A 12,301-nucleotide genomic window follows, 5' to 3' on the forward strand; every position below is an offset into this window, starting at 1 on the left:
GGGGCCCTTTACACCCCGTAAGTGTTTGTGATTGTCCTTGTCTTTCATGTTTTAATGTTTATTGTGAAGTTTGTGTTTTTAAATAAAATGTAAGGGCCCTTTACACCCTTACATATGACGATCCTGATGGAGATAATAATTTCTTTTAAAGAATGTGACGAGTGCTAATGACCTTAGCAGTCGATGCCCGTAAAAATTCAGTTAAAAAAAAAAAAAAAAATAACTGGAATGTGCTAAAAAGTAAGAAATAATTCGTCCAAATACTTGATTTCTTAGACACTTTTTTAGAATCGGCACCTACTTCTACAAAATTAAATGCTATATGTAATATATAAATTTGTTCTAAACTGCCGTAGAAGGAATCTTCAGAGACGTCGTCACGGCAAGTAGCGAAATCAAAAGACTTTAGTAATAAATCACTCATTGAATTTTGGGCAGGGGTGGATGAAGAGTTTTCTGCACTGAAAACAAGAGCATTTCGTATACTATTGACGTATAAATATACATGTATAAGTCAGTACATATATGTATTATCATATACATTTTCAACAAACTACCTTTGCGAAACCGATTTTTCTGCAGTGGCTGCTTTGAAAACAAAATATAGATCTCGGCTAAATACAGAAAAAGAACTCAGATGTCTGTTTCTAATATTAAACTTCTTTCGGAAAACTGCAAGACAAGCCTAAGGGAGTCAACCCACCGGGTTGGTCTAGTGGTTAACGCGTCTTCCCAAATCAGCTGATTTGGAAGTCGAGAGTTCCAGCGTTCAAGTCCTAGTAAAGCCAGTTATTTTTACACGGATTTGAATACTAGATCGTGGATACCGGTGTTCTTTGGTGGTTGGGTTTCAATTAACCACACATCTCAGGAATGGTCGAACTGAGAATGTACAAGACTACATTTTCATAAATTCTCATACAAGACCACGGTTCATTTACACTCATATATATCATCCTCATTCATCCTCTGAAGAATTATCTAATCGGTAGTTACCGGAGGCTAAACAGGAAAAAGAAAAGGGTACTTACGTATTAACGCCACTGCAGCTACAGCTTTATCTAAAAACAAAGTAGTCAATCGGATTTCGGTGGAAAATGGGCCGATATAAAGTTTAACATAGATTAAAAACAGTCTCTTTATTAATTTTAAATAAATAAAATATATTTATTTTATAAATATAATTTAACCAAACTTAACCTACGGTCGCTTCGCTCGCTAACCTTGACTAATTAACAGGAGTGTTTTGATTATTTAAATAATAAATAATTACTGAATTTATTAAATAAATACTCAAAACATTACGGTGTTAATTAGTCAAGGTTAGCGAGCGAAGCGAGCGTAGGTTAAGTTTGGTTAAATTATATTTATAAAATAAATAAATATAAATAAACATTTATTAAAATTAATAAAGAGACTGTTCATTTTCCACCGAAATCCGATTGACTACTTTGTTTTTAAATAAAGTTGTAGCTGCGGTGGTGTTAATACGTAAGTACCAAATTTGGTTATTTGGGAAGTAGAATTACTAAAGATGGACGAAGCAGGAGCGATATAAAATGCCGAATAGCACAGGCGAAACGAGCCTTCAGTCAGAAATATAATTTGTTTACATCTAAAATTAATTTAAACGTCAGGAAAAGATTTTTGAAAGTTTATATTTGGAGCGTCGCTTTATATGGAAGTGAAACTTGGACGATCGGAGTATCTGAGAAGAAAATATTAGAAGCTTTTGAAATGCGGTGCTATAGGAGAATGTTAAAAATCAGACGGGTGGATAAAGTGACAAATGAAGAGGTATTGCGGCAAATAGATGAAGAAAGAAGCATTTGGAAAAATATAGTTAAAAGAAGAGACAGACTTATAGGCCACATACTAAGGCATCCTGGAATAGTCGCTTTAATATTGGAAGGACAGGTAGAAGGAAAAAATTGTGCAGGCAGGCCACGATTGGAATATGTAAAACAAATTGTTAGGGATGTAGGATGTAAAGGGTATACTGAAATGAAACGACAAGCACTAGATAGGGAATCTTGGAGAGCTGCATAAAACCAGTCAAATGACTGAAGACAAAAAAAAAGTTAATTATTAAATACACTGTGCAGTATTGATACAATCCTATTTATAAGTGTATTATATCAGTGTAAATAAGTATTTTATTATTTATTATATCGGTATGTATTTTATTTCCTTTCAGTAAATTAATAATTTTTTTAAATAATATTTATTTTTCGATATCCTCGCCCCCCCCTCCCATTTAGTGTAATCACGCCCACATAGTGGGTGCGCCCCACAGGTTGAGAAACACTGCCTTAAGGCATCCTGCAATAGTCGCTTAGATATTGGACGGGCAGGTAGATGGGAAAATTGAGAAGACAGGCAACGTTTGAAATATGTAAAACAAATTATTAGGGACGTAGGATGTATACCGAAATTAAACGACTGGCACTAGAGATTAAATATATATACATAATAAAAAAAAAATTTAAATATATATATATATACGTTCTTCAGGAATTTTTCAATACTATAATTGTGTTTTTTGGTTAGAGATGATCATGAAACGACGAAATCTGGAAAATTCCGACATGCAAAACTGAACCTGATTAGCATACCTTCTGTTATATAGTATATTTTTTTAACTATATTGCTGGGAAAGCAGAATATAAAATTATTTAATAAATAATACAGTATAATAATATTTCTTATCTTCAAATGAAACAAAGTAAAACAAGAAAAAATAATCTTCTTTTATCGATTTAATCCTCATTTTTATAAAATTCATCTAACCTACTAAGTTCTTATATTCTTTTTTCAAAACAGAAGTTTGTGGTACCTTGTGTTCAAAATGCATATCGGGGTTTTAAAGGTATGTTGTTTAAATTACATTTTTATTCATATTAATTAATGGTAATACGGTTAGTTTATAAAAATAAATAAAATTTCATAAACAGGTATTTATAAACTGTCTATATTATCTAATTTACCTGGAATGTAAATCATTTTAAAATAAAAAGTTAACATTTTAACACCTGTTATTGCCTCTTAATTTAAAATACCATCCAAATTATAAGTACATAAAATAAAAATTAAATTAAATTCACGAAATATAAATTATTCATACGATTATATGAAAATATAAACTACCTAACTTAACCGATACTTATTAAAGTTTTCAAATAAAGTAAAAAATTTATACCTTTTATGGCCTTGTGATTTACAAAGCTTATCTGTTCTAAATTATCAAATAAATATTTAATATTTATTGGTTAATCATTATTTTTGTTTTGTTTTTTTCAGAGATCAACTGAGTACAAACGGGAAAACATTTTGGATGCGACCAAAATCATGTTTGGTATTAACAACAAGTAACATCGAAGTTAATTTATCAGAAGGAAATAATGTGCAATGCTCGGTAGTAACAATAACAATTCTAACACTCATAATTAACAGTGTAATATAAAATCTTACATAAAAATAAAGAGTAGGCATACAGAGATACTGGAAAAAAATTATCAAAACAACTTATCTACAACTAGGCTCATTTTATAAACGTTTGGCTAGCGTAACTATATGTATGCTAATTAAAAATGATTATTTTAAACCAAGTACAACAGAGAATACTAAAATCGAATAAAATTTCTATACATTATAGAATAAACAGCCTTTAGGTACACTGTTATTATATGGTATTTTAATTTATATGGCTAAATGGTATTTTAAGCCATGCTAAACGTTTAAACAAATGTTGAGGTTAAAGATATTGGTTTGAGATCGATCAAATGGTAGTGCCATCGATAGATCAAATAATATTAATGTAGTAAAACAATTAAATATAATTAATCTGACTGTAATTATAATATTACTTACACTTTTGCACTTGTACCAATAAATGTTTATGTAAAGATTACTATCTAACGTTCTTAACTTTACAAACAACGGATTACAGACGCACATGGAGTTACAAACATAACGATACTAATACGTACATTTGCGCGCTCTATCATAAAATTTTGTACTATAGTTGAACATTTTATTAACGTACAGTTTTACTATTTAAACATTTAAAAGAACAATTTTATAAAGTTTTATCAGCCACATTTAATTTAATTTTTAACTAGATTGTTTATATAAAATATTAAATTATTTCTAATTTAGTTCATATAAGTATGAATAATATAACATATTAAATATTTTTGTAACGTACTATTTAAAATTATGAAAATTCGTTAAACATTGAATATTTAAATTATACTACTGTCGTTAAACTTTTGAACATTGTAACCGTTTGTACTTTTATCTATGATTTATAAATATCAAATTATAAACTAGACTACTTAACCAGTTAATTTTTTTTTTCTTTTAATATATTATTTTTGCTCCCTGTTAATTATAGTTGGATATTTAAAATCTTTTATCATCATTTCTGTTACCATTATCAGTTGTAAAGATTTCTGTATTCTGAAACTTAATTATTTTAAATTCTTTTTCTCATGTTTTTTTTTTCAATAATCATAAAACACTTTATTAAAAATTAAATGTAGGTCTATATGAATCGTAAATGACAACATGAGACAGAAACTATTTCTAAAAAAGGCATAGGAATTCCTAATTAGTAAGCCATCTCATTGCCTGACTGACAAGGAAATTATGGAGTAAAGTAGTTTCCAAACGCTTTCTTCAACTGAATACACTGTACTTTTGCCAATCAACACAGCAAGTCCGCTAAAATGCTAGTGATATTTGGCTATACAATATTTTTATGCTGTTCATTCTACGAACTGGTCTGTATAGTTAATATCATTATTTTCAGAAAAAAACACTCTTGACTAGTAATTTTATGGTTTAGTTTTTAAAATGATAGTCATTAGGAATGGTCAAAAGAATGGAATTGGTCATGTAAAGCAACAAATTAATGGCCCTTTCTATAGTAAAAAATTCATTTATACAGATCGGCCGGTAAGTCACCGTATCCCTTAAAGTTAAAACAAAAAATTTGTATGAGTTATCAATGAAAATACGTTACAATATTGAATTATTTTGTTTACTCACTCGATACATAATATTAATTTTAATGGTCTAATGGGTCTGTGTGTTTGCCCACACGTTGCACGCACAATTCTATTCGTCGCCACGTTTTCTGTGACATGCGACGGAACATTTCTATTGTTACTTTACGGAAGGCGTCCCTCACATCGTCGCGAAATTCTTTATTTGTGATGTAGCGACTTGGAGATAGGTGTGTCTTGATAATTTTCTATGAATCATTTGGTACGGTGAGAATTTCGTGGTGGCCAGGAGCTGGTGACGATGGAGTACCGCGGCCGAATCAACGTCCTGGAAATTTTTCAATTAGAAACGCGCGCGGTCTGAGCAAAACGTTCAGGTGCTCCGTCCTGCTGCAACCGAACTCGTTTCATAAGATCTTTCTTTTGAAGCTGTGGTATTAACCGTGCCTCCAACATCTCTAAATAAATTTGTGCATTCAAAAAAATAAAGATCAAACAAATGAGCTGTCATTCCAGCCCGTATCATGACGTACGGTGAATTTCTTTCGACTCTGTCGCGTAATACGAATTTTCTTTCGCCCAAAATAACTCATTTCTAGCACGCGAACTGCGATAGACTGCACATTCGTCAGTAAAAAGCACATTTCCACGGTGCACTGCAGCGGGGAATTTTTCTATTAAAGCTTGGCAGGATGCAGCGCGACATTCCATGTGTTACATTTCATTGATAACATCGGACGAAATGACTTAACTGTCAAGTCCTTTTTCATATGTTTTTCGTCGCCCGCGGTTTACGAAGTTCAGCTGACCGTTTACTTGTTGATTTCATTGGTGATTAATCAATGGAAACTGCAACAGCAGCACATGTTTCTAACCGCGTTAACTTTTGTCCACTCCGCGGTCTATCTTTAACACTGTCTAATTCAAACGCATATTTTTCCCAAGCCAACATTGTTGCTTTTACAGTTGGCGACTTATTAAAGCGTTGCCGAAACATATCACTAGTTAGCTTCATTGTTTTATCCGTATGTTGTTCATGAACCGATACATTTGTCACCAACAGCTCCTAGACGCTGTAACTCCTCCTTTTCTTTCTCTTTCCTGTTTAGCCTCCGATAACTACCATTTTAGATAATTCTTCAGTGGATGAATGAGGATGATATGTATGAGTGTAAATGAAGTGTAGTCTTGTACATTCTAAGTTCGACCATTCCTGAGATGTGTGGTTAATTAAAACCCAACCACCAAAGAACGCCGGTATCCACGATCTAGTATTCAAATACGAGTAAATATAACTGGCTTTACTAGGACTTGAATGCTGTAACTCTCGACTTCCAAATCAGCTGATTTGGGAAGACGCGTTAACCACTAGACCAAACCGGTAGGTTGAACTGGGTGTAACTATTCCTGCCAGCCATTTTAGCACAACTGTCATTTACTGAGTATGTGACATTGTAAAAAACTGTTGCCAATAGACAACAACGAAAATAATGGTATGTTACAAACACATATCTTAACTCATATTTTTCGTTAACTTTAGGGGTACGGTGACTTCCTTGCCACTCTATATATAATAAATGATTACAATTTAATAGAATGTTATGAAAACCACTAGCTTTTAACAAATTACACAAAATTAAAATTATATATTTTTTTATTTTTGTGATTTTTTAATTATTTTGAGAACTTCTTTAGTGACCCTAAAATAATTTTTAATGACCTTTAAAATAATGACTTCTATTGAAACTACAATACAAAGGAATAGACTTATTGTTCCTAAAGATTTTTAGTTTACTTATTTGAACATATACTGAAATGTTAAACTATCTTGGTCAGACTGTCCCTTTCCACTTCTTTCATTATATAAATTCTCTATAGAATTATTTCCCTGAAAAAAAAAAAACAAAAAATGTCACTGAACACATTTTTTTTTTTTGTCTTCAGTCGTTTGATGCAGCTCTCCAAGATTACCTATCTAGTGCTAGTCATTTCATTTCAGTATACCCTCTACATCCTACATCCCTAACAATTTGTTTTACATATTACAAACGTGGCCTGCCTACACAATCTTTCCCTTCTACCTGTCCTTCCAATATTAAAGCGACTATTCCAGGATGTCTTAGTATGTGGCCTATAAGTCTGTCTCTTCTTTTAACTATATTTTTCCAAATGCTTCTTTCTTCATCTATTTGCCGCAATACCTCTTCATTTGTCACTTTATCCGCTCGTCTGATTTTTAACATTCTCCTATAGCACCACATTTCAAAAGCTTCTAATCTTTTCTTCTCAGATACTCCGATCGTCCAAGTTTCACTTCCATATAAAGCGACACTCCAAACATACACTTCCAAAAATCTTTTCCTGACATTTAAATTAATTTTTGAAAACATTACCATACAAATATTTATACAATTAAAATTCATTTGGTCTATTATTAAAACTGTGTAGTTTTGTGCAAGATGTGTTACATACTTTCTAGAAGGCTGTATTTAATAATTGGACACTAAATATCAGAGAAAAAGGAAACAACATACATGAATTCAAATACTCTTTTTTCAGTCGAGAGTTTTAAGGTTCAAATTCTATTAAAGCCAGTTACATTTATATGAATTTGAATTCTAGATTGTGGATACCGGTGTTCTTTGGTGGTTGGGTTTCAATTAACCACCCCTCTCAGGAATGGTTGACCTGACACTGTACATGACAACACTTCATTTACATTAATACATATCATCCTCATACATCCTCTGAAGTAATACCTTACAGTGGTTCTGGAAACTAAACAGAAAAAAATAAATATACATTCTTTTTTGAACATATTCTGATGTACTCTGATTAGAGAAAATCTCTCTACGGTTGATACAGAAAAATTAAGACCTCTTGCTTTTTATTTTTCTCATCTTTTTTATTATATTTTATTCTTTTTTCTAAGGATAGCAGCTGTAAGAATTGGATCAACTAATGTCCTAGTTCAACCTTTAGCGTCATGCCGTTACATTTACGTTTCAGTAAATGACATGGAACTGGATCTTAACTGAGACTCAGTGGAATGGTGGCCCTCTTTTTTACTATCAGAAGGCCACAGTACAATTTAAAATAGTAGCTGAGCCGCCTACTGGATAAAATCAGGCTTTTTCCTTATAATATCTTATCTAATTTAATATACTGAAAAATATTTTTTTGTACAGTCCTAGGTAAAATGATATACTGAGATTCCATTATAATTGGCTGGTTTCACAATAACTGGAATATAGAGAACGGCATCATGAAACTACTGAAGGTTATAAAATTAAAATAAAATGCAATTGGCTCTAGTCATAATTTAAAAAAACCGGTTCCTGTATGTCAGTAAGTTAAAGAACTATTAGAAAATATTTACTTAAGTATGAAAAAAAAAAAGAATGCTTTCTGTAAGCGCACCTACAATAACCACTCTAATATATAAAATTGTAGTTTCCTGATATAAAGAAAGCTTATCGATATAAGAAATTTTTTATTACAAAAAAATTTCTTACATCAGGTGATAAAGAATTTCTTAAATCAATAATAAATCAAAAATAACAATCCCTTCAATGATATTTCAATTCAGTGGAAGGGAAAAACGAAAATTAAAGCGGATAGCACTGTAAAAGATTATGGTTGTGGCTTTCTGAAATCATGACCTTTTATAGTTTGGTTTATTTTCCAAAAAGGAATGAGCTATAGAAACTGGTGAAATGGGATATTGACGTAGATGTTCTCATTCATGAGAATGTGTGCACATACTGTTGCTAAGAGTGTTCAAAAGATTCACCAATTTCATTGAGTACTTTTTATCATCCCTTTACAAATCTTATTCCTAGCAACTTATCTTCCTTTACTCAAACGATAGATTGTGTTCAATATTTTGAGGAGAATAACTTGAAAATTACAATGATTAAAATAAGTGAAAATCAAAAATGTGGATTTTTATGCATAAAGTATAAAAAAGCTTTTTTATTGATATAGTGCTTAGAAAAACCAATAAATAAGTAGTAGAAAATGAATCAAATAGGTAAAAGTTTTTACTTTCATATGAATACATGCCCATACTTTTGATATATAACTAATAATAATAAAAAAACCTACAGCACATACTGATTAATGACACACTAAACAGATTAGCATTTTGTTTGATTAATAAAAAAAGATTATTTTATTTTATAAGATATGCTTATTTATAATTTTTTTTATAAAATACATATTTCTTTTATTTTCTGTTACAGCAATGCTGAGCACAAACCACTTCATCAGACTACTAATCACTAAAGCACAGACCACGATTTCTATTTTTTTCACTGTTTTATTTAATATAATTACAATTAAATGGTGGAGGTTCAGATTAATAATTTCAAAATCTTATTTCATGATAACTACACGATTCCTTTATGAGTGTAATATTTCTATGTACGCATGATGTTTATTAAATATAAACATTATAAATGGCTATTTATTTGTTATAATTAACACAATGATCAACAGTTCATCAGTGACTAATCCCTCTATTTTGTGGATTGCATGCAAACTCTATACCCACACTTCCTCTTTGTCACCATGCACCTCCTGTACTTTATTTTTCATAAAATATATATATGTACTACTGCCAATTTATGGAAAAATTCTGATTAATGCTCAAACTAATATCCACTATATTAAATAAGGACACGTAACTGCCTGTCCTTGGGTGTATTAATTTTAATTATATCGTAAACCCATTATCTCAGAAACGATTAATTCTACAGGCATCAAATTTTTTCCGTATACTTGGTATTCTAAAGATTAGATGCATCTATAATTATAACTATAAACCACTTCCCTAATGAGTTTGTTTTTAATGTTTAATTATAACACATTAGTTTTTTTGTGTTTTTGTTTTTTTCTGCGTTTGTGTTGCATGTGAACTCACTTTACCTTTCAGGTAGGTAGGTGATTCAGTTCCTTCGACCTTCGACGACTATAGTTTTCAGTCTTGGTTGATACTAGAGATGTGTTTTGTTATTTTTAGTAATCGTTACACCGATGGGAATTGGTGACATCCTGGTCTGCCGAGGTTTATAAGATGACCTCTGGTAAAGCCCATAAGGACTAGGTATGAAGAATGTCTTCGTCTACGGGATCAGGATTTCTTGACCTGTTTCTCCGTTTTGGTTACCCGTTACTCGTCAGTCTTTTTTAAAATTTTTACAGTATCAAGAACTGGATTGATTTCAAGATTCTGCAGAACTTCACACTCGCTAATATTTCCTTTATTAATTTCTGACACCGCATCGTGTACTCCAAAATCAAGTGTTTCCTTTCCTACAAAAATATTTTTTGGTAACCGGTTTCAAATTATGTAGTCAAGATACTTGTTGGAGTTCTGCTTCTGTCCACAAAGACATTGTTTCACCAAATCTTCATCAGATAAACTTTGAAATATTGGTTTTATAGCTTGAAGAAAATACATCAGGAAAGAAGCTTTGTGCGAGTAAGAATAGTTTTTATTGGTAAATTTAACAGCAGACAAAATTTAAAAAAAAAAAAATGTTAATGTATATTTATGAATCTTATATCAAATGACTCCAAAAATATTGAAAAATAAATCAAGAAGAAATTCTAAAAAACAATTTTTTGTTCCCTTACTGATCGATTATGAGTGCTCGTTAAGAAATTCACAATTAATTAATAGTTGAGAGATTATTTAGCAAGAATAATAACTCATGAACCAACTTGTGTCTTTGGTAAAAAACTCTAATCTAATTGATAAATTTTTCTTTCTCACCACCCATTTCTTCTCCTTTTCCTCATTGCTTTATATCAATAATGATTCTGCAGGTATAGATCTAATCCACCCAGACTCTTCATATTTAGGATGTTGTGACTTAGGTGAGAGAGTATCTTTGACAGAATGCAGAATTTGCCAAAGCAATTCTCGGTGTTACATTAAAGGGTAGTGAACCAGCTCAAAGATTCTGTTTACTGTCCAGTTTACACAATAAACCTAATGGCAAATGTTTATGGGGTAAATACAGGCCTCCTAATCAAATTCTCACAAAAAAAAATCTAATACAATTGGCAAAGGAAGATGATACTTTAATCTACCATAAAACCAAATAAATCATCACTATAATCAAAAAACACATATATAGGCATTTGAATTTGAGACTATTCTGTTATTTAAAATCTATATTATGTTTTCAAAGTTAAAAAGTTATCTCTTCTCAAGTCTTGCACAAATTTTTTTTTTGTCTTCAGTCATTTGACTGGTTTGATGCAGCTCTCTAAGGTTCCCTATCTAGTGCTAGTCGTTTCATTTCGTTATACCCCCTAGATCCTACATCCCTAACAATTTGTTTTATATATTCCAAACGTTGCCTGCCTAAACAATTTTTTCCTTCTAGCTGTCCCTCCAATATTAAAGCGACTATTCCAGGTTGCCTTAATATGTGGCCTATAAGTCTGTCTCTTCTTTTAATTATATTTTTCCAAATGTTTCTTCATTTGTCACTTTATCCACCCATCTGATTTTTAACATTCTCCTATAGCACCGTATTTCAAAAGCTTCTAATCTTTTCTTCTCAGGTATTCCGATCGTCCAAGTTTCACTTCCATATAAAGCTATGCTCCAAACATATACTTTCAAAAATCTTTTCGTGAAATTTAAATTAATTTTTGATGTAAACAAATTATATTTCTGACAATTATACTTCTTGCACAAATTAATTTAAAGAAAAAAAAAATTTGCATACTTCATTCTTGTTTCAGTACATAAATGGTTAAAATGAATAAATGTTTATATTTAAACTAAGGAATTTTGTATAGTTACTAACAGCGAAAGATTAATTAAACTATTAACTTACAGATAAAAATAACATATAAGAAACATTTTATTGCACTGTTATTTCTTCCTTTTTTATCATATTAAAATAGTTTGCTTACAAGTGAATCTTTGATCTAACAAAAAACCAATTAAGTACAAAATTATAGTTCAATGATTTTTTTTATCAACAATTAAAAATCAAATCTGTATCATCATACTGCAATCTGGAATAAAAATTCTTAAATCCTAATCCAAACACCAGCATGTAACAACACAAAAACCCTCAATGCTCCTAAAGTTAGTCTCTAAAAAAGCTGTTTTTAGAACAAAAGTTAGCACAAGCATGGATAAAGTTCATGTAACATTCAACTTAATTAAAATGCACTGTATTTAATTTAAAAATATTTTTACATGGTTTCTCCAATAGTATTCCCCCAATAATTTAATAATACCAATTTTAACATCAATATCAAGC

At 30.8% G+C, this 12,301-nt stretch overlaps 1 protein-coding gene and 1 long non-coding RNA gene across 3 annotated transcripts in view; one reads left to right on the forward strand and one right to left on the reverse strand.

The window, feature by feature from the left end:
• Positions 1 to 3,959, reverse strand: part of LOC142333411 (uncharacterized) — a 107,487-nt gene extending 103,528 nt beyond the window's left edge. Inside the window, exon 1 of the long non-coding RNA XR_012758596.1 lies at positions 3,871 to 3,959. This is a non-coding gene — a long non-coding RNA (uncharacterized LOC142333411). The remainder of the gene's footprint in view (positions 1 to 3,870) is intronic.
• The window catches only part of LOC142333409 (maltase 2-like), a 77,387-nt gene extending 67,913 nt beyond the window's left edge, over positions 1 to 9,474 (forward strand). The window contains exons 10-11 of one of the 2 annotated variants that reach the window (XM_075380460.1): positions 3,301 to 3,415; positions 9,254 to 9,474. In XM_075380460.1, coding sequence (XP_075236575.1) covers positions 3,301 to 3,415; positions 9,254 to 9,262 — 124 coding nt within the window. In that variant the 3' untranslated portion in view covers positions 9,263 to 9,474. Of the gene's footprint in view, positions 1 to 3,300; positions 4,251 to 9,253 lie in introns of those variants that run through there. The other variant, XM_075380459.1, reaches the window with a different exon arrangement.
• Positions 9,475 to 12,301: the final 2,827 nt, after the last annotated feature.

This window comes from Lycorma delicatula, chromosome 12 (genome assembly GCF_047948215.1).
Source record: "Lycorma delicatula isolate Av1 chromosome 12, ASM4794821v1, whole genome shotgun sequence".
NCBI lineage: Eukaryota > Metazoa > Arthropoda > Insecta > Hemiptera > Fulgoridae > Lycorma > Lycorma delicatula.